The 26,755-nt window shown below is 36.7% G+C and overlaps 1 protein-coding gene and 1 long non-coding RNA gene across 3 annotated transcripts; both read left to right on the top strand.

Annotated features, from left to right (window-relative positions):
- Nucleotides 1-970: 970 nt before the first annotated feature.
- LOC589187 (UDP-glucuronosyltransferase 2C1) lies at nucleotides 971-26,538 on the top strand. 2 transcript variants are annotated; one of them, XM_030975136.1, is made up of 5 exons: nucleotides 971-3,413; nucleotides 16,664-16,720; nucleotides 22,423-22,588; nucleotides 23,572-23,791; nucleotides 24,690-26,538. In XM_030975136.1, exons 1-5 carry the CDS (start codon nucleotides 2,520-2,522, stop codon nucleotides 24,967-24,969), a joined length of 1,617 nt encoding a protein of 538 aa, XP_030830996.1. In that variant the 5' UTR covers nucleotides 971-2,519; the 3' UTR covers nucleotides 24,970-26,538. The 2 variants fall into 2 exon arrangements, with proteins under 2 accessions (XP_030830996.1, XP_030830995.1); XM_030975135.1 differs by lacking the exon at nucleotides 971-3,413 and adding an exon at nucleotides 14,597-16,315.
- LOC115920159 lies at nucleotides 16,974-21,161 on the top strand. The gene is made up of 2 exons (XR_004062212.1): nucleotides 16,974-17,420; nucleotides 18,727-21,161. It is a non-coding gene; the product is annotated as an uncharacterized LOC115920159 (long non-coding RNA).
- Nucleotides 26,539-26,755: the final 217 nt, after the last annotated feature.

The raw sequence follows: 26,755 nt of genomic DNA on the forward strand, positions 1-26,755 counted from the left end.
AAACTTTAAAAAAAGTAAAAAATGTTAGTGCTCACTACTTCCCCCACCCCCCCCCCCCACACACACACACACTGAGCGAAATATCGGCCAGCACGATTTTCAAATTGATTTCAAATATGGGCCTCACTCCCCCTAAGAAATCCTGGACCCGCTTCTGGATAAGTGGACTCCTTTCCCCTTCTTATAAATTATTTCCCTTTTTCTAATAAGTCTCCCCTTGTATTACTTTTAAGAAGCATCCATTCTCCTTCCTATAATAACTGCACACCTAGTTGACCCTCATAACACGGCTTCAATTATTATTATTGTTTTATATTTCCTTTTACAATTAAAATTACGCATTTAGGTGAAGATCTGAATATTTTATAGACAACGCCTTTTTGGCACCATGTAGCTTCCCCACTCCCCCTCCCAGACCACCATCAACTCAAGCTCCCCGATTATGATGGTTGAACTCTGCATTTATTTATTGTTGTTATAATAATATAGTTAAATTATTTTCACCTCTATATATATATTATGATTATATAACTTAATAACTCATTGTTTTCTTATTCAAATTTTATTGAAAAAATGTTCTTTGTATATATATATATATTTCATTTTTATTATGTTAATAAATGCAGAAATAAATCTGTCTGTGCCTGTTTTTTAACCTATATTTCCTGGACGTTGTCCTCAGCAATCTACTAGACCTTGGCTTCAGATTTCCATCTATTTGCATAGACACAATGGCAACGTCACCTGAAAGAATTTAGTAAATAATCGTAACAAACCTCGTATTTTTAACGGGAAACTCCCACTTAGCGGCATGCCTCGTCGCTACTTCCATACAAAGGTTGGCCCTAGCTGTGTTCCATACCTCCCCAAGGATTACCTCACACGAACTTTAGTCAATGAAAAAAGAAAAGAAAAGGAGAAAAAAATTATATGTCATTCAAACAAGATACAGAACACTGAGCACGCATACAAGAGTGTCCCTTTTCTCTGAATAGTTAACAGTGGTTAATGTTTGCCCCACTATAATGCTCAGTATGATTGTGTCTATTTTGGGTGAACATCTATCATTATAATTTCATGTGATGACAAATGGAGTGCTCTGAACGTGTTTGCCCTACGAGTTCTTGATTAGCAGTGAGTGATATTAGGTTGTACGTGGTAATCATATTCGTAGCTACATGTGCGACGCCACTGATTCGCAACGCCCCTCGACATTTCATGATATTTGTTATAACCGCGGGTTGGATTGGATCAAGCAGGATTGCATGCCTTTATCACAGAGAAAACGTATCCCGGAATATTTCGCTCGGAGCAGTGTGTAAATCTCATCTGAGCTGCTTTTTTTCTTCAGAGGTGCAACTTCTATAATGTAAGCCGCATAGTATGTTATTATGCGGTGACTAGCTTGGAATATATGTGATCATATTAAACTCATGGACCCGAATTATACTGTAAACCTCGGCCAGTCTAAGTTCTTTTGTACTATATAGGTCGATTTTAACAAAAGCGATTTTATCCGAGGTCTCGTTTGCCTTTTCGGTATTATTATAGTCACTGCTAATATTCTTTACACGTAGCGGTCCATTGCGTGTAAAGCCTATGGGGGATTTCACCTGCCCATAAGAATAATGACCAGTGGCTTATTTCACGAGGCCAATTTCTTTTGTCAAAAACAAGTTGAGATCCGGGGCGTCGGGTTTGATTAAATCAGAAGAATCCGGTCTCCTGAACACAAAATCACATTAATGGTACAAACGTCAGCGATGCTGTACAATTGATATACCCTGTTTTCAATTCGAACCATTAGTACAGTGTCTGTTTAGATGGCCAGAGCAAAAGAGAAGAGGATCTTTCTGATTGGATGAAATTGATTCGCCGTCGCCACTTCTACCGTGATAAACGTCTTCGAGGTTTGCTCCCATCAAGAACGCGACTCTTGTCGATGTATTTCATTTTCATGATGTGATGTTTGCTCGGTGGTTATATGTCTTCTTCTTCCTTGGCTTTGTAAACTGTTTTCTTTGTGAACCGAGTTGATCTGAATTGAATAGAACTGAATAGTCATTGGAATAGATAACGACAGCGTATAGCGTATACGAGACCTATATTCGTACGAAAGGCAATCTAGAATCTTCAGACTAGTTTACATAGTCGTTTACTAGATTTTTAAGAATATTATTTTATTTTGGAGTGTTTAATACCAAGGCTTTTAAAACTTTCGACAACTTACCGATCTCTTCTACTTCGGATGAGCGAGTCCTAGTTAAAATTCAACCAGGAGTATTTTGGAGGCTGTCGATCCATACACCCCCAAGCTCGAGCTTATATACAGGGCCTGTCATACTGTGGAGGAACATTATGTCGCATTGTATTTCTTGATCAAATATCCCAATTGCAGGCCCTAGTATTCTGTACAGAACAGTTATATTCATCGCGAACAAAATTCAAGCTACGTTTTGAGAGAAGAAGTTTAATTTTCCAATTTATTTTACTCGTCCATCTGCACATAATCTAACATCATGCAGACTAAATTGTGGATATCATCGTTCAGCTGTGTCCTTGGTTTATGTCTCTTTCTTCAAAGTAATGGCATTTGTTCAGGTGCCAGGATTATCATTTCCTTGACGAATGCCATGAGCACGAAGAGTCATAGCTTCAGTCTCGCAACAATCTCTCAGGGTCTGGTAAACCAGGGTCACCATATAACGGTTCTATCAAGTTCGAACAAAGGCACCTATGGATTCAAAGAGTCTGCCTTTAATGATACCTTGATCTACAAGATTCCCTACACCATAGACGATACGGATTCTCTACAGGATAAATTCACCAGGGTGTCCTTCAAGAAAAGATCCGTTCTGGACTACGCTGAGGTGCTTCCTGTTGCGGGAGAGTACTTCAGCGTCATCTCCACCGGTTGCAGGAGTCTCTTTGATGATCCGTCGCATCTGCAACGTCTCAAGGACCAATCCTATGATGCAATTGTCGGTATTCCCTTCTGCCCTTGCGATGCTCTCTTGGCAGAATACCTGAACATCAGCTTCATCGCGTTCACGGCCACGTTCCGTTACGAAGCCTTCAATGAATTCACCCTTGGGATACCGGCCCCAAATTCCTACGTCCCTTTCCCTCTCATGGAAGCCTTAACGGATGAGATGACTTTCTTTCAGCGCACCTACAACGCTTTTTATCGCTTCGTCTTTGTCAAGTATGTCCTCTATGTCTGGTCCAAACCCTTCGTAGCGATTCAGAAGGAACACGGCATCTCCACACATTTGTCCATTGATCGTATCTCTAGCAAGGCCAAGCTTTGGTTGGCGCATACCAATTTCGCGCTGGATTTCCCGCGGCCAACAGCCCCTGCCTGGATACCAGTAGGTGGCCTCCTAGCAAAACAAGCATCACCACTGCCACAGGTAAATAAACATTTTTAATTTTTAAGAAATACATTTCAGTTTCAAGTGGTGTTATATAAGAAAATTTTGGGGGAGCTTTAATTCAGTGGGGGTACTTGCTTTCATTTTCTATAATGTGCCTCGTTTAAATTTATCATAAAAATTAAAGGGGTCTTAAATTTTATTTATTTGGGGGACTTGGGCCCTCAAGCCCCCTCTAGAACGCATAGCATTGGTGGGTCTAATCGAAATCTGTCTCATTAGTGAAAGAGAGAAATTACCTAAAATCATCGATGCATAAAACTTGAATTCTGCCACAGGTCATCCTACTACTAAACTTTGTGAAAAACAGTTATTGAAATATCAATCAAAAATGTTTTTTTGGCAGGTAAGGTTATAGTTTGTGAGTATTGGTTTGTAAGACGAGATGGAACTATTCAAATAACTCCCATTATTAATTTATTGATTTCTATAGCGTTGCTCGTACATGTTGTTAATTTAATTAAATGTCTTATTCTTACTGGAAATCAGCATAATGTTTCAATTTTCTAAACATTGGAAAAACATGGTTTGGCGTTAGGGGGAAGGGGTTCTCACAATTTTTTAATTGTTAACTCAACTGCTTTTTCAAGACCATGCAAAAATATCGAATAATACATTTAAGCTAAATTTTTCAATCTAGAGCATCTTCAAAATTGTAATACAATATCACAAATATATGAATATGCTTTTTTCTTCTAAATATTTTGTTATGAGGATAACACGGAAAGCAACATCGTGTACCATTATGTTCTACAATTCCCGTCAGTGCTCCTTTTGTATTTTCTTTTCATATGCACTCAGTCTCATAATAACAACATACCATAACATTTCATTCATTCCTTAAGTTAAAATACATCATCCCTGGTATATAACAAAAAATAATATAATTTAGTATTTGCACTTTTTACAACAATTGATGATTTATTTAGTTTGGAGTTAAGTCCATATTTACCACACAAGCACAGGAGAAATGCGTTTTAATTCATTCCTCCGTGCAGGGGCATTACTAGAGAACTTTGAATGGGAGGGTGAAGGGATGAATAAACAAAATTGCCAACATTTTAGCCTAATCCTCCCCCTTCAAAAAATCAAAAGAGAAATAAAAGCAAAATTAAACTGTTCGTCAGATTATTTTGCCGAAAGGTCATCAATTTTTTCAATCTGCCGAAAAACCTTATTTGTTCTTCTTCTAAATTTTAAAATGTTTTTTAGGGGTGCACCCAACCCCTCCCCTATCGATGCATCTGTCATGAAGTATACTATCTTAAGCATGTCAAATGTCTAACCAAATATTCTTCTCCATAAACTGTATAGTTTGCACATGTTCAAACTTTTGACCCGAATAGTCATGATTTATTTCTAGATCTCAGTACAATCGGCATACCAAAAACAAAATGTATGTGAAATATTCCTCCCATGCATATTATTCCATCTGTTTTCCAGAGGATATGAATAAATCATATTCAATCATCTGTTTTGTATCATTAAAATTTGTATTGGTACAAGCCGGTTGGGTAATAACCACATAGGAAAAACATCTCATATGGTATTTCAATATGAACCGCTTGATTTTGAATGTACTTCATGTTCTATTACTAGTTATATCTCCAGACACCATCATGAAACTGGCACCCGAATGACAGGAAAAAATTTATTTTAACAAATTTATACACTTGGGAGCAGAGGTGGCACACTAAAATGTTATTAGGTCAATTTTTTTTAATTTGCCCTTTTTTTGTCCTGTATTTTTTTTGTCCTGAGACTCTTTGTTATTTGTTGATTGTTAACAAATTGTGTTTTTCTATCAGTGAATTTGTCGCCATTTTGTTTCCGTTCCCTTCACCTAGAAATATTCCATTGACCAAATGACTTGGTGAATATAAGAAATTACAACACCGAGTGGAATATAGAAAAAAGGGTTACAGAAACAGAATAAGAAAAGACGTAAAAAGGTAATAAATAGTATAGATAATAAAACAAATTAAGCGATGGGAGAAAAAAGCGAGCAAGACACGAAAACGCTGTTAACATAACAATATCATAACATTAAAAACTATACACCAACAGCAACAAGGAATTCAAGAAAAGCATGCAGTATGCAATATGGCGACCAATTTCGGTTGTCGACTTTTGTGACTTCTTCATTTAAGAGGTGAGAGGCTGGAAAATATTGACATTTCAGCGATATGAATTCTTTGATAAAACCTCAAGGAGATGAGATGATTCTTATATACTAATAACAGACTTTGGCATTTGCTGTAAGTCCTCGCCATGGGATGTATTATTGAATATAATTAGAAATATATTACATTCATAACTGTTCGGAGAGAGTCTCAGCATGGACATTATATTCCTATTTGGGAAGGAATGCGTTTTAAAAAAGCACGAAGTACCCTGAGTCCCAGGGGATGCTATTTCTGTTAATCGCCTGTGGAAAAGCAATTGATTTCCTTACATGTTTCGTTTTATGTCGTCTTTATTTCACAAATCATGATTTAAAAATATATTAAGAATATATATACATGTACATATATAAATCTGATGGCATAGAAAGTGCATAATTACATAAAACTATTAATAATACGTATAGTATTGAGGGGTAAATCAAGTTTTGTTCTACAATTAAATGTTTTGCGAGGCTCACCTAAACAGGCCTAGTCTGCCTAGAGACCTGTGGGGAATTAGGTAGCCCATGTAAACATTGATACAGTGTAGTATTTAAAAAGAAGAACACAGTTCAGCAACGAATTAAAAATTACCCGGGTAACAACTTTCCAAACATTAAGTTTTAGTGAGCAAGTAAATGTATATTTTTTTTTTGCGAGTGATGGTGATCTATACTCTTTATGTAGTTTTTATCAGTCTATATATCTTGTTTTTAAGCATCTGTATAAAAGACATGATATGAAAATATTACGATGATTACATCTAGCCGCTGTCCGAATATTGATGGCTTTAAGTTTCCAGGTAGTCTGCCGAAGTAGCCGGCTAAACCCGTGTAACAATCGTGTTGATGATGCTCAACCCTACTTAGCCAAATTTTGGAGCTTCTTAAAATAGAAGTTCATGTGCTTATTGCTTGAGTTGCAGAAAGAGGAACCGGGACAAGGGGGTTAATAATTGGGTTAGATATTTTCTCGGAAAGTCCCATGTTTTAACATTTTTCCAGACCCAAAACGTGTAGGGTTCGAAGTCAAGTAGAAGCGCACATGTTTTTTGGTGCATCGAATGGTAAAAAGTAAAACAAAAAAATCGAACGAGGGAAAAGGGGAGGAGAAGGGCGACTGAAAATATATGACGATGTTTTTACCCAGTTAACGAAAGTGCACTGGGACAGTGAATCACTAAAAATAATTTCATAGGCGTTTTTTGTTTGGGTTTGTGGGGGTTTGCCGCTATAGATAAAGACGTCAGCACGGTAGCCCGGCCCCCCACTCAGTGTTATTTAGGGTACGCATATGCTCGTACCCTTTTTTAGAAAGCACCCCCTATCTGAGGACTGCCAACATTTCCGAACCCCCCTTTCGCGGGCTTTTCGCGTGCTTTTCCTGCCTTGGAGACCCCCCTAAATCAGGAAAAATGCTCAATGTACCCCCCTAAATTCAGAATAATTTCTCAGGAGTCCAAAGAGATGAGAGAAAAAAAGAAAAACACCCCCTTTTTAAAGAAATCTCCGGGTGAAAAGTCAAATACACCCCTTTTTTTTACAATTCTCGGGCCGGACTTTGTCGCACGAAAAGTACCCCTTTACCGGACATTTTGGCAACACGCATGCGGTCATTCCGACCTCTGAGTGGGGGGGCCGGGCACGGTAGCCCTATATCGAAAGTCCTCAATATTTAGTTTGGTTCATTTTGCGAAGCTATAGTGCAACAAGTGATCGACAATCTTTGTATATTATCAACATGGATGTTACCGTAACCATTTTAAAATCTAACGTTCAGTTCTTGCCCCAAAGTAGGCAAAGTGAGAGAAAACGTAATCCTACACCAGGCCCATACACTCGTGTTTGGTATACTAGAAATTTAGTGAAAATTGCATACCCGGCTCGTCTCCTCATAATTTCCTCATTGCACAATGAAGGATTCACCAATTAAGCAAAATTCCCACTTAGACTAGCCGGTGAACATGGTGAAGGGGGTAACCTTTACCTGATGTTTTTTAATTTTTTATATAGAATTATCTTTCCTTCTCCTGATTCTTTACAACATGGGTACGACACAGGTAAACCAATACACCTTCGTCCCCTCAAACTTGACTCTCCATCGATTTCTTTTTTTCACCTATATGCCGTCAAATTATGATCATAGGCCTATGGTGAATTGAGAATTGAAAATAACCCTTCATACCTCAGCCACACCGCCAAACCAACTCAAGACAAACTCCAAACCGACTGGTGTTTCTTTTTGGGGGGCATACATAGGGGTAATGCAGTATTTTTATTCGGTCTCTTGTCGGTCTGGTGACGGTCTCGTCGGTGTGACTCGGGTATAAACCCCAACATGGCATTTTGAAATTAAATTTCACGACTCAAATTCAGAATCTGAGACTGAAAAACTAATTTTAGTATTTCCGCAGCACGTCTTCGAAAATAGCAATAACCTCGAGAAAGGTACCCCTAGTTTGTCATTTAGTGCCACGAGCAGCAGTGATTGCGGAGAAAGGAAAATTCCGTCTAGTCAGTCAGTCATAGATTTTTGTTGGTACCCTCTTTGTTACCGCATGTATGACCCAAGGAAGCCCTACCCCTTTTAATAATTCCACTGTGTATTGGACGAGGTAGAGTTTCCACAAGGACAGCTTACTTTTGAAATCAAGGATCCGACAAGACTCCTCTAGGAAAAAAATAAAAATAAGATGGAGTGGGGGACTGCCCCCTGTTTGAAGGCCTCCATAACGAAAAATCAATACTAAAAGATACCGCCTGTCTCTACACTACACAGGGCTACTTCTGATCGGGTATATTCTACCCCACCATCACCTCCCCTGTTTGTATGAAAAAGAAGTGTCTGGATACGCCTCTGTCTCCTGCTGATCGCAAAAGAGAAACATTTTTTCTTAAGAATACATAAGTTCATCAAAAAAGGTGCGTGTTAGGTGCGAAAGGTTCCGAGAGTGTTTTCTTTTTTTCTCTCCGTTTTTCCCTCTTGCCTCTCATTTTGCGATATGCGAGAATGTGTGTTGACAATGATTTAAAGTGTGATGATTTTAGTTTGCTACCCACCATAACACCCCCCCCCCAAAGGAAAATAAATGTGTCCATAATCAGAAACTCAAGAATTAGCTACTAAAATTCAGGTATTGAGAATGCTGTATTGCCTGATGTAATATATGGCTGCAAGAACTGAACATTGAATAAATCCATGGACAGCCGAATTAAAACTGCCGAAATATATCTCTTGAGAGGAAAACTGACCGAATATCAAATTGGGACGAGTTGACAAGACTTTGTACCAAAGATCCCTTATAATAATAAAAACAACTTCATTTTGTAGGGCATGTAATTGGACAAGAACGCATAGAACAGAAAGTAAGATAATGACTTTGAAAATGTCATATGTTTTCCTCTGCTAATTTTTCAAAATTACTTATGCAGCACACAGGTGGTTATCAGTATGGCGTACCATGAGATTGAGTAAACGGCAGTGGAATCCCCTTTGAAAAGGTAGTAGGCGGAGTACCCCAGCCCCATGGGCAGCTTCCCGATATTTAGACAGGTTACTTTAAACTAGTGTTTTTATCTATGATGGGCCCGTCTCTAAACAATGGTGAATACGCCACTGATTAAAATGAGGATGCTCTTGTAAGATGCTAAGAAGAAAAATAAATAGGAAATGACTGGAAGAGGCAAAATAATATGTAGAAATTATCCTATTACATTCAATACAGAAAACGAACATTGTATTTTAAAAAAAATTAAAAAAATTCCCAACGTGATTTAATAGGAATAATCTATTTATCCAGTAGCTATTAAAAACATTGGAGATGAAAATTCCTCCATTTCTTTGTTATTCATAAACGCCTTTCTCCTTTTTATCAATATGAACATTGTGAAGTTTTGAAGAAAGGCAGGTAATAAGAAAAGTAAAGTATAGAATGTGAGCGGGGCAAATCGTCATGCCACCATCATGTTTAGCTACAATATTGCCAGATTAGGACAAAAATACGATATAATAGTGATTCTCCAGTATGAGCATTACATTAATGCCAATTTACAGTGACGTAGCTATAGCCTCGCACCCCCTCCCAATCGAGTGATGAAAAAAAAAAAAAAAAAAACTAAGAAAAAGAGAGAAAGAGAGAAAGAGGAATGAAAAGGGGAAATGGTCTTGAAAAGAAAACGCATAGACCAACTCCCGCACCCTCCCCCTAATCAGGAGCCTTAATTGTTAATTTGCATTTCTTTTTCCGAGTAAGACTGGTGCGCCCCCCCTCCCCCGCCCATCGGTAAAATGTACCCCCTTCAATGGATGGACGAACAGTGTACGCCACTGCTAATAATGATATGGAAGAAGTAAGCGAGTCAGTTTTTATTGTGATGCTAGTGGAATGATGCAGCCTCGTTGAAATAATAATTTATTGCGAGACATATCTTAAGTTGCGTAACCTACAAATGTTTCTGGGTTACAGGGTAACCTGATCCGTTTATATGACTACCTGGAAGTTTGCCTAAAGACACATGAACGGTCTGATTTGTCATTCGTTTTTAGAATCGTGAGCGAGACAAAAACAAGAAGAGGGATTACTTTGAAGGGTTACATCAAATTGGGTCAGGGAAATTCTCTGTTGACTTGGCATTCTGTAAAAACTTTACAAAATTGATATATGAGGTGATAACACAGAGGTATTTCTCATTGTGTTTCATTATTTTTTACTTGTAGAAGATGATCTGGACATGACTTCAAGGAGAGGGAGCGGGGCGGGAAGGGTGGTAGGTGTGCTTAAAAAAGGTCATTAAATTAATGTTACAGCTTGAATATGGTTACAATAAATATAGGTCAGGGAAATATTATGTTGCTGGCAGAGGATTTTGTTCCAACTAATCAGTCCTTTACATCTGTAAGGTGAATCATTGTGTTATCACATGAGCTTAATGAACACAAACGAATGGCAGGCGCGTACGCAGGGGGGGGGGGTGTTTGGGGTTAACCCCCCCTTTGGTATTTTTATGTGTATAAACCCCCCTAAACCCCCCCCCCCCCCCTTGGGTTTTTTTTGTCTCTTTTTTTAATTTTTTTTTTAATAATAATAAAAAAAAAAAAAAAAAAATATTGTCATGGCTGACCTAAAAAAGGTGACCTTACCCCCCCCCCCCAACGGAGCAAAATGTCAAATTTTCGAGACCAAAAAAAAAAAAAAAGTGTCCTCTTACCCCCCCCCCCCCCCCCCCCCCCCCCCGCTTATTCAGCGGCTAGCTGTGTCGATGCGAAATTTTTGGCCCGATTTAAAAATGTTAAACCCCCCCCCCCCCCCCTTGAAAAAATCCTGCGTACGCGCCTGACGAATGGTATCTATTTTTCTTGCAAGAGAACAATATTATGTACCTAAAACGGAACACCAAAAAAGCTGCTCACTTACTATAATTTTGCCTTTCCCCATGTGAGCTTTTCACACAAATGATGTTTCATTATGTTGAACAAGATAAAAAAAAACGAGACATAATAACTTGGTGGCAAACATGGTGAATGGCTTTGTCGTTTTTTGTGGAGGGTTTCGTTAAAGTGACTTGGTGTTGAAAGTTGACGAATGTTTTCACTAAAATTTTCAGATTATCTTTAATTGTACATCTAGCATTGAAGTCACTACCTTAGCACCACTATCTCTCCTCTGAACAATGTTACCAAGTCCCTTTAATGTGGGTCGGGGGAAAATTCTTGGACATGAATTTCTCCTTTAACTGAGTAAAATGTCTGTTTCATTATTTTGTAAATGTGAGTGAGAAATAACTCCGTGGAAATTCGGGGGAGCGTCCTTCAGTGAACATAAGAACATCAGAAAAGGGATCCTAGGGTTATTTGAATGTGGGTCATGGAAATAGATTCCTATTATGTTAACTGGGTCAGGTCTTTGTGTTTTTTCACATGAGAGCTGTCAACACAAGGAAGTGTAGATGTTTTTCATTACTTACATCGAGTTGAATGTGAAATACAGCCGAGAGGGGGTGAGTGCGTGGAGGCGGGGGATTAGCTGAAGCGGGTGCAAAACTGTGAGGGAAAGGAGGGAAAGGTTTTTTTGATATGTGAATTAAGCAGTGTGATATCAATAAAGGTCATGGAAAAGTTGTGATGACATGGATTTCTGCGCTAAATGGGTTAAGTTGTTGTATTCTTTCAGGTCTTTTTTTAAACAAATGAACAATGGACGCCATTGTATCTTATTAGGTGTATGAGGTGAACAAGAAATACCTTGAGGGAAAATAAGGACGAAAACACTATGAACATGACGGACAAAAAAAGAGGACAAATATACAGTTCCTCGTTCTACCCTCAACACTGAATTGCTGTGGTAGACAAAGGAACATCCCTTCACTGCTATTATGTAAAAATGTGTAGCACAGGTGTCACATGCATATTCACCTGTTCTACACATGTTTACATAATAGCAATGAAGGGATGTCCCTTTGTCTACCACAGCAATTGTTGAGGGTAGAATGAGGAACTGTATATTTTGTCCTCTTTATTTGTAGGTCATGTTCATAGTGAAAGGGCCTGCTGGCGACAGAGACAAAAAGTAGGTCACATTAAAGTAGGTTTAGGAAATGCTCTGTCGAACTGGATTTCAGATTGCATCCTATTGAAACACGACATTTTGGAAAAGGAACTTTTATCAGTGAATAGAATTGGTTTGCATCAATGTAGGTCAGAGACAGTTTACTATTTCCGCTCCAACTGGGTTAAGTAATTGAATTTTCGAGATCGGGCTATCTCTCTTATCATGTTGGCTTGACGGAATTATCATGTATTCCATCATATGAATTGCAGGCCCTTATTTGAATAGGTGAATCAGATAGAGTTACATTAATGCTTTAAAAAGAAATACCACGTTGGCATTAATTCATTTACATTTTCATTCTATTGTATTTTAATGAACTAAAACACAAAATAGTAAATTCAATTCGTTTCAGCCTTATGAGGCTACTGTATGAATGTGTGTTTTTAATCGATAAATCAGTTCACTTACAATCGCAATAACTGATTTTTTTTTTTTTTTTAATTAGGGCCTTTTTCACATTTCTTTATTGTAAAGGCCTGCAAACAAGTTTCAAATGAACGGTACTTAACATTCTGTTGTATTTATATAAAGATGCAATTTGGATAGAATGTATCAAAATTATGGGAGAGGAGATGTGACGTTGTCATTGCATATCCAAACCGTTTAAAGGTACCCTTCTCTGTTCTGTCGTATCCCCTTCATAAAATATTCCCACCGTCCCCATTTAAGAGGTTCAAGAAAAAAAAGAGTTGGTCCATACTGTGTAGCACCACTCTAAACACTTTCTCAGTTCCCACATTATTTTCTTTGTTGCCTGGGTCGCCACAAGTTCAACGAGACTGCCAGGACAGCGACTCATTTTTTATTTCAATAATTTCCAGGAATCGAGGGTAGTTTAAAGGTAAAGACCAGTTATGGTCATGCGATTGCATTGTGGAAGAAACGTTGTGGAATCGATCAGAAAAGGTTGATCATCTAGCATCTAGCATCTGCAAGGTTCTGGAATCAACAAAATGATAAGAAATTTGGCCCATTCTTCGTAAAGTTACAAGCACTATACACAGAAAGATGTATATGGGACTACCCTATATCTCTCACAGACCATGAGAGAAACAAATTTACCAAATATATGAATTAGTAGGCGGTTTCCCGGCAAATTTTTTATCATCATGTATTAGTCAAAACATATTCTTTCACATGATTGGAAATGAGAGCTTCCATTTCATTTTTTGAAATTGGGGCGTTTCCAATACTGGTCTTTATCTTTAATGACAATAGCAAATGCGGAAAACGCCCCCCCTCCCTGGCTGCTATAAATAGCGATGTTGCAGTGGCCTCATACACATGTATCATTCAAAACTGTACATTCAATAATTGGTTGATAGTCCTCAAATATTTCTTCTAATGTTCCTCTATTCTTTTAATATTTTATTTATTCATATCATTATTTACATTATTTTATCGTGTATTTCATTCTCTTACAATACAATACGGGGTAATTGATGATTAACTCGAATTTTGTTTGTTTGAATGTAAATATGTATATGCTTGAATAAATATGAAATTAAAGATAAACTCCAGTACTGGTAAAAAAAAAAAAAATTAATTCTCACAGAATCAAACGAAACTTACACTGAATGTTCAAGATTACAAATAAATGACATGTGCCAAACAATTTTGGAAGAAAATGTATACTGGCTGAGTAATGAGCATAGAAAGACAAGGAAATCAAGGTAGTACTAGCCCCGACACCATGTGTGTTGTCCCATATATAGCTTTCTATGTGAGTGCTTGTTACTTTACCAAGACTCGGTCAAATTTATTATGATTTTGATGACTCCAGAACTTTGCAGTGCACACCAATACTTACATGCTACATGATCAACTGTTTCTGATCCTTTCCACACCTTTTCTTTCACAATGCAATCGTATTACCAGTACTAAAGTTTATCTTTAAATAAATGAACAGGAAAAAAAAAAAATATTTATTTGTCATTTTTCTGATGCTTTTGATTACCTCAACAAGGGTAAAAGGATTACTACACTGTACAGTAGGATAAATAAATCTCATGCTAAGCCAATGGGTTTGGGTTGCCTGGCAGCCATGTGTTTGAAACATGTATAAAAGCCCTATACTATGATAAATGTATATCGTTATTCTTTCTTTTTTTTAATGTCATTATTGTAGACATTGGGAAAAGTCTTAGTTTCGTCATGCAGGAGAATTCGTAACCCCTTTGCGTTGAATTTGTACTTTTATTTTCGATTGTTAATTTTCTTTTTAATTTCATTTTGATATTGTAATAATATGGCAAAGCTTTGACATACTTACTGTGTTTGTATGTTCTGGTTACTTTACCGTAACAGTATGTTATTTCCTTTGGTTCACGTCTTATTCATTCAATGATTTCCCAATCAACTTTTTGTTTTACATCAATGATAATGTTTGCTTCAAATCTGTTTTTTTTTTTTTTTTTTTTACCTGACTGCTAAGAAAGCATCTATATGTTTGTAAGTGAGTCCTTTAAGTCATCTCCAGGGGACTTGGTAATTATGATTAATGCCTTACCAAATGCACTAGCGTTTCGACTTGATTTCGAACCCGGTTCGAGATCACCACTCTACCACTGAGCCATCGCTCCTCTTCGTTTAAAATATACACATCATAATTTTAACAGGTAGTCGGTTGTTAATATTCAATTTCACATTAGCCTGTTACTCAAAGAAAATATCAAAACCGTGTATCACATAATTATATTGAAGAACACAAATACGCAAAACGATATTACACAGAAGTATTAATATTTTGGGGCAGACAAATATGAACGTTGTACCGCTTGTTGTTTACTCAGACAGTATAGTGCACCGACTGAGTAAAGTTCACGGGGTCATCAATTAGATATTGTTTGTCTAGTATCTGATCATGCAGGAAGGAAATGAAGCGGAAAAATTCGTGTAGAAGTGTCGGTTTAAAAATTGTTGACCTAAGCTCGTAGACATGTAAATAGCAAAGAAGTTTATATCGGATCATCAGAGGCACAATTCAATAGCTGGAATATGTATCAGATAAGCTACACAAATACACGTGAGCAAAGTATTATGTGTTTTGAACGAGAATGGAGTAACTTAGCATGTTTACTGGATAATAGCCAGCACTAGGCTGATCCGTATGCACGTTCGTCTATGGCATTGCCCACATGCGTTTGTGCCTGGTAACATCATTTTGTTTTTGCACGATGGCGTGCTTGTCTTTACAGCGTCGAATAACATTGATACTTATTGTCATTTGTATGATCTTGACAGTAGTGCTTTCTTCGCGGCATGACAATAAGCAAAATGGGAGACGCCATAACATACTGGTGAGCATGACCGACCCGACTAGCATGCACAGTCGGACGAGTCAAATGGCCGTCGTATCCAAGGGTCTTCTTGAGAGAGGACATTCTATCACCATCCTGGTTCCGTCAAACAAAGGTATCAAAGGTTTTGAGGGAGCATTCGACCACGCTGTCGTTTACGATGTCGCTTTCGAACAGTCCGACGTTGACGAGTTGAAAGCGGAGATGATGCGGACTGCCCTTGGAGTAGGCGTACCCGATGATGAATCAGGATGGAATCCCCTAAGACCGTTGTCGATCGTCAATGGTTATTTGAAGTTCTTCACGACAAGTTGCACTGGTTTCTTCGGAAATCAAAGCATCGTCGAGCAACTGCAACATTCTAAGTTTGATCTTATGATCCACATCGCCATGAACCCCTGTGACTTCTTGGTGGCCGAGAGCCTGAACATACCTTACGTCACTATGACGTCATCAATTCGGCAGACGCTCTTTGACGAGGACACCGTCTCCATCCCAATACCTTCCTCGTATGTGCCCTTCTCCCTCTCAAAGTCATTCACAGATGATATGTCCTTTCTGCAAAGAACTTCAAATCTTTTATTTCGCCATGTGATTGGACCTTGTCTAAAGCTGTACGCGCACTCGATGTTTAGGGACATCCAGATGAAGTATAACATTTCTGTAGATAAGGCTTTTGATGAATTGACGAGTGGGTCCGAATTGTGGCTGGCTCATATTGATTTCAGTCTGGACTTTCCCAGACCAACTGGCCCTGGTTGGATACCTGTCGGAGGATTGCTGCGGTACGAGCCTAAACCCATTCCTCAGGTACGATACAGAGATAAATTGTCCTACACATCTGCAACATTCATCTCAAAGTTTGTTCCATTCCAGATGCGCATGCTCACTCACACCTTGATTATTGCCGTCCAAGAGTAAAATGAGTTTAGGATAATGATGATCCACAGTAAAATGGTACAATATTATTATATCTTACCCATTAATAAGTGCAGGCCTCTCCAAAGAGATAAGCACAGTATACCATTGCCTGAAAGTGAATTTATTGCCGTTGCAACAGGTACGATACAAAAATAAAGTGTCCTACACATCTGTAACTTCCTATTAATTTCATTCGTTGATTAATATACCTTTTCAACTTTGTTTTTCTCCTCACAGGACTTGGAGAACTTTGTCCAAGGTGCTGGAAAACATGGAGTCATCATCTTCAGTTTGGTAAGTTCTGTCAGCCGTTTTTGGTATATGGCAAGGGATACCTTAGTCACTGTTTAATCAATCGTCGAACAGTCATGGGAAATGGCTAAAGAGTGTTTTTTGTATATCATCATAGGCGTACACCCACCCTGCCTACACACACACACACATACACACATACATACTCACGCACAAACGCACCTTCACCAAGTCATATCTAGGCGAACATTATAATTTCATAATCCCTTTTGTTTTTGTAAATTGATGAATTCTACACTGTAAAAATTTGCTGTAACTCATGCAGTAAAATACTGTGATTTACAACAGTAATATGTTGTAATAACGATTTTACGATAATTAACTGTATAAGTACGTTGCTGTACAGTATATTGCTGTAAACATCAGTGTCGTAGAGCATGGGAACAAATATCTACAGTAAGCTAGTGTAAAGGAGCGTGCAAAAAGCATTGTGGGATACAGCGCACATGCGCATTAGGCGGATCGGCTGCATATGCGCGTATGCGTTGCACGTGATTGGCTCCCGCGCTAGCCCGCCACGCCGCGCCGCCATTTTTAATTTTCTGCAAAGATTTGAGCTGAGATATATAGCTGAGCTGGCCGGCCTGATCCTGAGCAACGAATCTGAATCTGTTCTGTTCCTGGTCCTGATCCTCGAGCTGGGATATTGATGACCAATAAGTCAATTCCAAGGGGATCCGAGGTAAGTTACAGATTGCCAATTATCAGAGTCATGATTTGATTTGTATCCCGCTGAAGTGAAGAATTGTCAGACTGTGGAAAGTATAGGGATTGTGTTTGTAATTGTTCCGTCTACGGTATATGTGTACTGTACGTGCTGTGCTGTGGTGTGTGGGACAGAGTCGGTAGTGTTAGTGCAGCACATGACACTGTACTGCAGTACCAGCGTACAGTGTCACTGTCAATGCGATGCCATTGCACATGGATATGCATGCTCACGTTAAATTGGAAATGTCTAACGTCAAGACCATCAAGACTTATAACTTATAGGACACCGCACACACTACGATCGACTACAGCATCAGTCCATCATGAGCACACTGCGTGATCAGTTGAATACGCACAAGTCTAAGCTCATGTAGTGTAGTCTACAGCACGTTACTGAAGAAATTACAGCAAAGTACTGGCAATCCTGCTGCATAGTGTAATTTTACTTAAAAGTTAAAATATGAAATAAAATTACAGTAAGTTACTGTAAAATTACTTAGTATTTTACTGTTACTTAGTAATTTACAGTAAGTTACTTTAAAATTACTGTAATTTACTGTAAAATTACTGTAATTTACTTTTTTGAAGGTCGCAGCGTTGTCATAGCAACCAAATAGGCCATTCCGTAACTGGCAGTAAGTTACTGTAAAATTACTGAGTAATTACTGTAAAATTACTGTAATTTACAGTAACTTACTGCTAGTTTACAGTAAAGTACAGTAATTTTATTTCATATTAATTTTGAGTACTTGTCTACTGTAATTCACTGTAATTTTAATTTACAGTAACTGTAGGTTATATCTACAGTAAGTTACCATCAATTTTTACTCAAAGTATCTGCCTGTAAACTTTCCTACAGTAAATCACTGCATTTCTTAGAGTAAATTGCTGTTACCGTAGGTTCTTCAAATACTAACAGTAAATTACAGTAATTTTTGTCTTTAAGGATTGTAAATTTGTTTTACAGAAATCTATTGTAGTTTCATTTACCGCAAATGAATGTTAATTTCACTTATGTAGTAACATTCATAGCCGTGAAATCAAATGTTTTTTTGCTGAAGGTTTCGCATACAGTCATCATCAGGAGGCTCGTGACAACTGGTTATATTTGATGAATTTATGTTTTTCTTTCGATTTTCTTTTGTATTTTTTGTCCTTTATCTTTTTTTTTATTATTCATTTATCATTTAAATAACTTTTAATCTGTCAATGCTGTACATAAAAAGTTATGTGTACGTATGCATATTAAAGGTATTGTTTTCCGCTCTTCTTTCTTGCAGTATGCCATGGATTACTGCTGAAGTCACACAGTGTGCATGCTGAAACACTAATCAGACGGATGCTCTACATGGACATCATATACCCATGTACGTTTGTAAGCTATGTAATCATTCTTCTGGATCATTGAAGCGGTTTTCTGAACACTTTTCAGTCCATAGAAATGTGGTGAATTTCGATTTCCCGTGTGGTGTTCCTGGCTGCAATCGAACATTCAGAAATTATTCATCCTTCAAAACCCATGTGCATAGGGATCATCAACCATTTTCAAGAAAAAAAGATGCCCAGTTTTTCTGCGTTTCTACCTGGAATTGTCCACTCTGTGCTGTAAAATGTGAGGAAATCCATGACATACTTTCTCATCTTAGAGTTCATATCAAACACGGAGTTGAAATACGCTGTCCTTTTGCCAATTGCAAAAAACGTTTTTCAGTGAGGTCGTCTTTTGCGTCACATATATCAAGAGTACCTGGTATTCTCGAACTTCCAGTCAGTCTGAATACGCCTTAAGATATATATACTGGAAATGTCATTTCTTGCAAAATTTATAACATGTTCTGTATAATTATAAGAAGTGTATCTTAGTACAGACTAACATTCAGAACAAATTACAGGGGCGCCTACATACTACATCAATTTCAAAATTATCAATTAAAAAAAATCCCACTTACATTGAGTATCTGAACCCTTTACTTTCACACACTTTCTTAAAATTTTATTTGTGTCTTTTTGCCCTTTTTAGACATTTGCAAATGTTATGCTTGCAAAAGGGATCATGTACCTTTAATATGCATTTCAATTGAACTTAATATGAAACATCACAAGTGAAAATTGAAATTTGAAATCAAATATTTTGTTAGTGAGGGAGGTTAAAAAAGTCACGTGACTTCGTGGTATTAAGGAAGCCGTGTGTTTAGCCTTGATGCAAAGAGACCAACTACAGGGAGCCCAAACTTTTTTAATAAATTGTGTCTAGCGGTCATTGAACTTCCTAGACAAAGCATTAGTACGTGTATTCTGTGAGCCTGGCATGTGTGCAGCCTTGTCATCATAAGCATTGCTTGATTGTTTACTTACTGTTTTCCAAAATATGTTTTACATTACTTGCAATTTAGCATTATTTTACCTTAGTGAATTTTCATATATTTTAGTCTGTACATGCAATACACCTTTATTTTAATAAATTTAATAAGTCATGAAATAAATGAATTTGCCAAATATTAGGCCTATATTTAAGTAACCTATATTTTATTTCGACATATTTCAAGTTATATAATAATATATTTTTTTTAAGTAACTTATATTTTATTACGATATATGTTACGTTATATGGTAATATGTTTTTTTATCATATTTAATACGTAGCAATATTGTAGCTAAACGAATTTCATAATTTTATGTTTTCATTTTACATGTACACAAATTGATCATATTTTCTATTTTCTTTGTTCATTGTGCACATTGGTAATTCTATTTCATTAATTTCTGTATATCATGTATATTTTCTTATTGTCAAGTATGTTTTACGGTTTTTGTTATTTTGCACAGCCCCTTTGTAAACCAGCCGAGTAGCTGAATAGGGCTTTTACCGTCAATAAATCAATCAATCAATCAATTGAATGACAGCTCATGAAGTTGAAACAAGTTTCTGTGCAGAATTGGCATGTAAATGAGACAAGAATACAGAAGAATATGAAACACGTATTAAAGATTACAAGTTTAATATAACAGAGCAACTCAAATTAAATGGGGTATTAGTTCAAAAGATAAATTAAACAAAAATAAAGTGAGTAATGTCTTTTGGAGAGATTCTACCAGGTATAGAGAGTTTTCCTTGATTCTGCCAGGTATATGGAGACTTTTCATTGATTGTATTCTGATAGTAGTTGTCGTTTAATAGTGGCTTTAAAGGAAGATAAAAGTGTATAAAATATGTCTTGTTTACAATTGAAGATAATTCTTTACAATAGTTTTTTACAATTCAGAATTTTAAAGTGAACATATTGTTGTCTGTTCGACAAATAATTTTTGACCCAAGAAAGTGCAGTGCCCCTAAGCCATACGTTGTGATTTAGCATATCAATGCCTTAAAGCCGCTATGTCTGCACAATTGCATGTGTTATTCTGTCGTATAATTAAATTAATGCTAGGTCGGGTGAATGATTTTTTTTAAAGCCATATTGGTTGGGATTAAGCAAGTTATGTGTATTTCAGAATTGGTATAATCTAAACAATTTTTTCAAGAATTTTTGAGATACTGGAAGGATGACTATGGGTCTGTAGATTCTTGAGTACTTGAACTTTTGCAGTTTTTAGTGGTTTTACTTGTTTTAATGTTTTACTTGATAGTTTCTTTGCAAGCATTTTCATAATGTTACACTATTTGAGAAACTTGTTTTATGGAGCGTTGATTACCCAATAAAGACTTTAATAATGATTTTTGTGTTCAGAAAGCTTGTTTTTTCCTCAAATTAACAGGATGATGCTGCTAATGTCAAGTTAGAATACTGTACTTATTACATTAACTTAATGTAAATGAGAGAAATAGATTAAAAAAAATAACAGGATGATACTGCTAATGTCACAGTAGAATACTGTACTTAATACATTAACTTAATGTAAATGAGAGAAATAGATAACAAAATAACAGGATGATACTGCTAATGTCACAGTAGAATACTGTACTTATTACATTAACTTAATGTAAATGAGAGAAATAGATACAAAATTAACAGGATGATACTGCTAAAGTCACAGTAGAAAAGCTGTACTTATAACATTAACTTAATGTAAATGAGAGAAATAGATACAAAATTAACAGGATGATACTGCTAAAGTCACAGTAGAAAAGCTGTACTTATTACATTAACTTAATGTAAATGAGAGAAATAACATTAATTTACTGTAGAGAAAAACTTACAGTACATAACTGTAAATACATTTAAATTACTGTGAATAAAATTACATTAATTAACTGTAAGAAGAACTTACAATAAATACTGTAACCTTATACATGAAAATTTCTTTACAGTAAGCTTACAGTATTTTAATGTCTTACAGCAAGTTACTGTTGAAAAACTTACAGGAAGTTACTGTAATGTCAAAGTTACAGTAATTTACTGTGCAACAAAGTTGCCAGTAATTTACTGTAATTTCTACAGTGAAATTTTTAACAGTGTAGGTATCTGGAAAATGGAAATACAATATGTCAATCAACCGTTTAAGATGTTGCAGCCTGAAACTGAATTTTTGAAGACGTAATTTTGTAAATCAAATAATCATTTTTGGTGTCTTCGTGACTCTCGCATGGCTTAGTGTAGTTTGTATTATACTATCATCAGCATCTACCTTTTTATTAAGCCATTTTAATTTAATGATGATGATGATGATGATAGCTTCTTGTAGTTAGCTAGTTTCCTCTTTTCTCCTGCTATTACTATTATATTTGTCTTGTTTTATTGTATATTTTCTGTAATATACTTATATTAAATTATAAATAACATTGCAATTTCATTGTATTATGTTTTGCATGAATCTTGTATAGCACCGCTCTTCACCTCGGTTGGGCCCTCATCGCACTTGCTCTACAATGTCTTACAAATATTAATTCAACGTTCATTGCAATCCATTTAGCACTCCCAAATCGAAGATAACAAACACCAAGAAATTATTTGCCTTCCCTGTACTTTGTCTTTCAGGGCTCCATGGTGACGTCACTGATGGATGATGAACTCAACGAACTTTTTGCCAAGGTTTTCAGCGAGCTTCCACAACGGGTTCTTTGGCGATATGTTGGACCGAAGCCTCGTAACCTTGGAGACAACACACGTGTCATGGAATGGTTGCCGCAAAATGATCTATTAGGTAATATTTACACACAAAAAATCGACGATTGACATGGAGTCGCATTGTATGTACAGGGCTTCATTATGATCGAATTCATAGATATTGTTTCTGTTCAAATAGAAGACCGACCACTCCCATTTATGATTGAATTGGTGGTGGTGGTTGTTATTTTACCTGACTGCTAAGAAAGCATAAATGCTTGTAAGTAAGCAACTAGACGGCCGACGGATTTAGGTCCTCTCCGAGGGACCAGGTAATGAAGATTAATGCCTTACCAAAGGGCACTGGCGCATCGCCTTGGTTTCGAACCCGGGTCACCGGATTACGAGACCACTGCTCTACCGACTGAGCTATGGTGAATTCTGGAAAAGGCAGTTATGATGGAGTTGATGAGGCTTGTAACATTCTCGTTTCAGTATAATTGGAGATAGACTATTACTTGCCATTCACTGTATGGTTATAAAATAGAAAGAGTGTTTCAAGCAAGATGCAAAACTAAAAATTAATAATCAATAATGGTCGTGAAAATAATATTGTACCTTTGTCTTGAAAATGATGTATTGGTTTAAAAGCTTGTGATACTTCAACGGGAAAAAACGATTCATGCAGATGTGATAATCACTCAGTGGGCTTATGAAAGTAATCACCGTTTCCTTCTAAATCCAGGCATTATTTAACCAAGATGTCATTAGCCTGATCATGTATGAATCGTCATGAATTATGCAAACGTGTTTTCTTCAGAACAACGGTTTATTTTTTTGGGGGTGCCTTTTGGGGGTCTATAGTTCCTGCAGGAAGGGCACAATAATATTAGGAGGCACATGTGTTGTGTTTTTTTGTTGTTGCTTATTGTGTGCTTAGGACATTTCGGAATGGGCTTTGTTGGGGCATGCCACCCCCCCCCCCCCTCAATGGATCCGCCACTGGTTGAACTTTTTATTATTTTACAACTGTGCATAGTATGGTGGTTAATAATGGTTATTTTCACATATCACGACCAGGTCATCCGCAGACACGACTCCTGATCTACCACGGCGGTATCAACGGAGTCTACGAGGCTCTCTACCACAAGGTCCCCATGGTCCTGCTACCAATCTTCGCTGACCAGCCTGCAATGGGGGCTCGTGTCACCAAGAAAGGCATGGGCGTGGTCTTGGACAGGGCCAAGTTGACCCACGAGACTATCAAGAATGCCATAGAAGAAGTCATCAACAATCCTAAGTAAGGACTGGTTTCTACGAGAAACACAAATTACGAGGTTCTATATTTCGTACAGAAATTTAAAAACAAATCGGTCTACACTGTATTTCTCTACAATGTCTCTATTTCCACCTCTTGAGGTGAAAGAAACCTATGACGAAGTAGGAAAGGATAAAGGTTCATACCCCATTGCAGGAAATCGTAAGGTTAAGACCATGGGACAGAATAGAAGTGTGTCCCCCTCGGATATAGAACTTAAAATATAAAAAAATGACCCGAATGATTTCAATCTATGAGTATTCTACTTTCTTTAAATGTGATGCAAGTTGGGTTTTTTTCCCCATTTTGTTAGGGGTAGGGGTTGTTTTGACAATTATTCTTGCTCTGCCAAAAAAGATTGTTGTAAAACGTCAATCAACGTCCCCTTCAAGAAATTGTACGGGCCCCTGAACACTGTGCATTATGAAACATTGAGATTATACCTACCACCAGTCACATCCGAAATGAATATATTATTGAAATTCCATTCAAACATATCGAGCTGGCGCTATTCCATTCCTCTTCATTGCCCAAATTGTCACCTTCACTATTCTAGCTTTTATCCATTCTGCACTTGTATAGTTCCACATACCCATTTACTCCTTTAGTTTGAATACAGGAAGACCAGGGGCGGATCCACCCCCCCCCCCCCTGTCTCTCTCTCTCTGCAAATTTTCTTATTTTCCCTTCTTTTGGCTCAAACAGTAATTCCTTTGTTTTTTTGTTTTTGTATAAGGATCATCTCATTTTCGAACCTTGCTCTGTTATCATTCGTAGAAGGAAATGTTAAAGAAAATGTAACGAAACAGAGTTAAGCAAATAAGATCTTTATTTCTCCAAAAGAAAAAGTAATCTCTACATATTTCCATTTTCGTCCTAGGTATAAAACCAACGTCGAACACTACGGCTCTATCCACCATGACACCATCGCTAGCCCGCTAGACACCGCAGTCTTCTGGATCGAGCACGTGCTCAAATTCGGAGGCGACCATCTACGATTACGAGGTCGCGATCTAAATTTCTTCGTCCTAAATTCATTCGATGTTCTAGCCTTCTTCATCGTAATATGCCTCGTCATCCTATACGTCAATTACCTCATACTTCGAACTTGCTATCGGTGCTGTTGTGGAAGGGGAACTAGGAAACCAAAGTCAGATTAAAATTATTTGTGTAACCAGTGGACCCCACTCCCAAGAATATATTCGTCTTAAATGTTGATTTATTTTTAAAAAATTACTGAACACGGTTCAGTATTAAAAAGAAATTTAATTAATCAATATTTTGGCAGAATATGGAACATGAGATTGTAAATATTTAATTCGATGTTGACATGGGTTGAGTTATAATAGTAGGGAAGAATTTAGGTGCAGTGTATCTGTAAAGTCTCCACGTCCTCGTAAATTATTGATATTGGTTGATCAATTGAAACAAAATATCAGGTGCAATGGTAATTTTCACGGATAGTGTAGTCATATTTTTATACATGTGCCTTTATTAACTTTTCCATACAAAATATAACAGGAGCACATGTTGCATTCATTGGATTTACATTCAATGAACTTGATGATTTTTTTTTAAAATACAAATGTTCATAAAAGTAAAATTATGATTGCTGAATTATATATAATGTCAATGTTATGAACATCTCGTGAAGTAATTCTTCTTTGAATTCACCAACAGAGGTTCAAAGTACCTCCTCTTTTTAAATGAATTTCAACGTGGATTTCTGGCAAGTTTGTATTTTCTTCTCAGTGACCCTACTACAAGAAAAGCAAATAGAAACATTGGGACCACTTCAAATATTCAGGAACAATCATTTAAAGAAATATTACCATTTCCTTGAAGTGTCAAACCATAATGCATGTACAGCTAGAAACCTCTCAGAACGATTAATCCTTGAAATAACTGCAATCATGACAATAATACTGAAGAAAGTTATGTCCTTTTTATGAGCTTTCTGTTCTTCCAAACGTCCTTCAAACAATTCAAATTTTGGAATATATAAAAAATTATTTAAATCATTTGTAATTGTTTGCAATTATCCGCATTCGAAAGAGCATTCATTAGGTAAATCTTATCAGACATAAACCATGAACAATTTAATTCCTTTGCCATTATTTGTGCAATGCGAATCCATGTATTTGAGTGAAGTACTGTATATAACAAGACGTTTCTGTGTAGATGCTTTGCATTTTGAAATACCACGTAGTTCCCATAAATGCACTGATTAAAACTCCATTTTAATTGCCAAGTACAATTTAAAATCATGTAAGATTCAGCAATAGTTTTTACAACTTTTTGTACATTTTATCGGAAGCATAATGACTATACGTCGAGAATCGTTACTGCTTTCTTGATGTCATTAAAGACCTTTTTTTTAAATACAGACAAAATGAAAGTACAAGGTGAAGTAATAATGATGTTTTTATATTTCAGTTTCAATCTATCATTTTATGAACGCAATTACTGTGCAGTGTTATAAGTAAATTATTTTAAATACACAACATTATTGAACATATTTTGTTTGAATATATATAAAATCTTATTTTGCCCCCCAAATATTCAATTACATTTAGACTAAGAGAAAATGGAAAGCTGAAAATTGGGGTTTCAAATTAAATGTGATTGACTCCTGTGGTTTTCTTACATTTTTTCGCTTTTCTTCACAAATGTGCATGAATAATTTCTTATAATTGTAAAAATGAATAAATTCATATGAAAATATAGTATATTTGATCGTCATGTCTCTTGTTTTTTTTTCTCCATATTTCCCTCATATTACTGTTCAAAAAATGTACAGGTTGTACCTTGTACCATCTTTCGTACGTTTTGAATTCCAAGGATATTACTTTTAATCTCTCCTAAAAAATTAAATTAAGATCTACCTTGTTTTTATCTCGATGCAATTATTTTACATTAAACGAATCTGGATATACTGAACGATAG

This window comes from Strongylocentrotus purpuratus, unplaced genomic scaffold (genome assembly GCF_000002235.5).
Source record: "Strongylocentrotus purpuratus isolate Spur 01 unplaced genomic scaffold, Spur_5.0 spur5_scaffold_8, whole genome shotgun sequence".
NCBI lineage: Eukaryota > Metazoa > Echinodermata > Echinoidea > Camarodonta > Strongylocentrotidae > Strongylocentrotus > Strongylocentrotus purpuratus.

What these genes read in the sequence shown, in the direction of transcription:
- LOC589187 (XM_030975135.1), top strand. Translation starts at nt 15,344, where the DNA reads ATGCGTTTGTGCCTGGTAACATCATTTTGTTTTTGCACGATGGCGTGC. An exon ending in AGCCTAAACCCATTCCTCAG is followed by an intron (nt 16,316 to 16,663) that starts GTACGATACAGA and finishes TTCTCCTCACAG; the next exon opens with GACTTGGAGAACTTTGTCCA. An exon ending in GCCGCAAAATGATCTATTAG is followed by an intron (nt 22,589 to 23,571) that starts GTAATATTTACA and finishes TATCACGACCAG; the next exon opens with GTCATCCGCAGACACGACTC.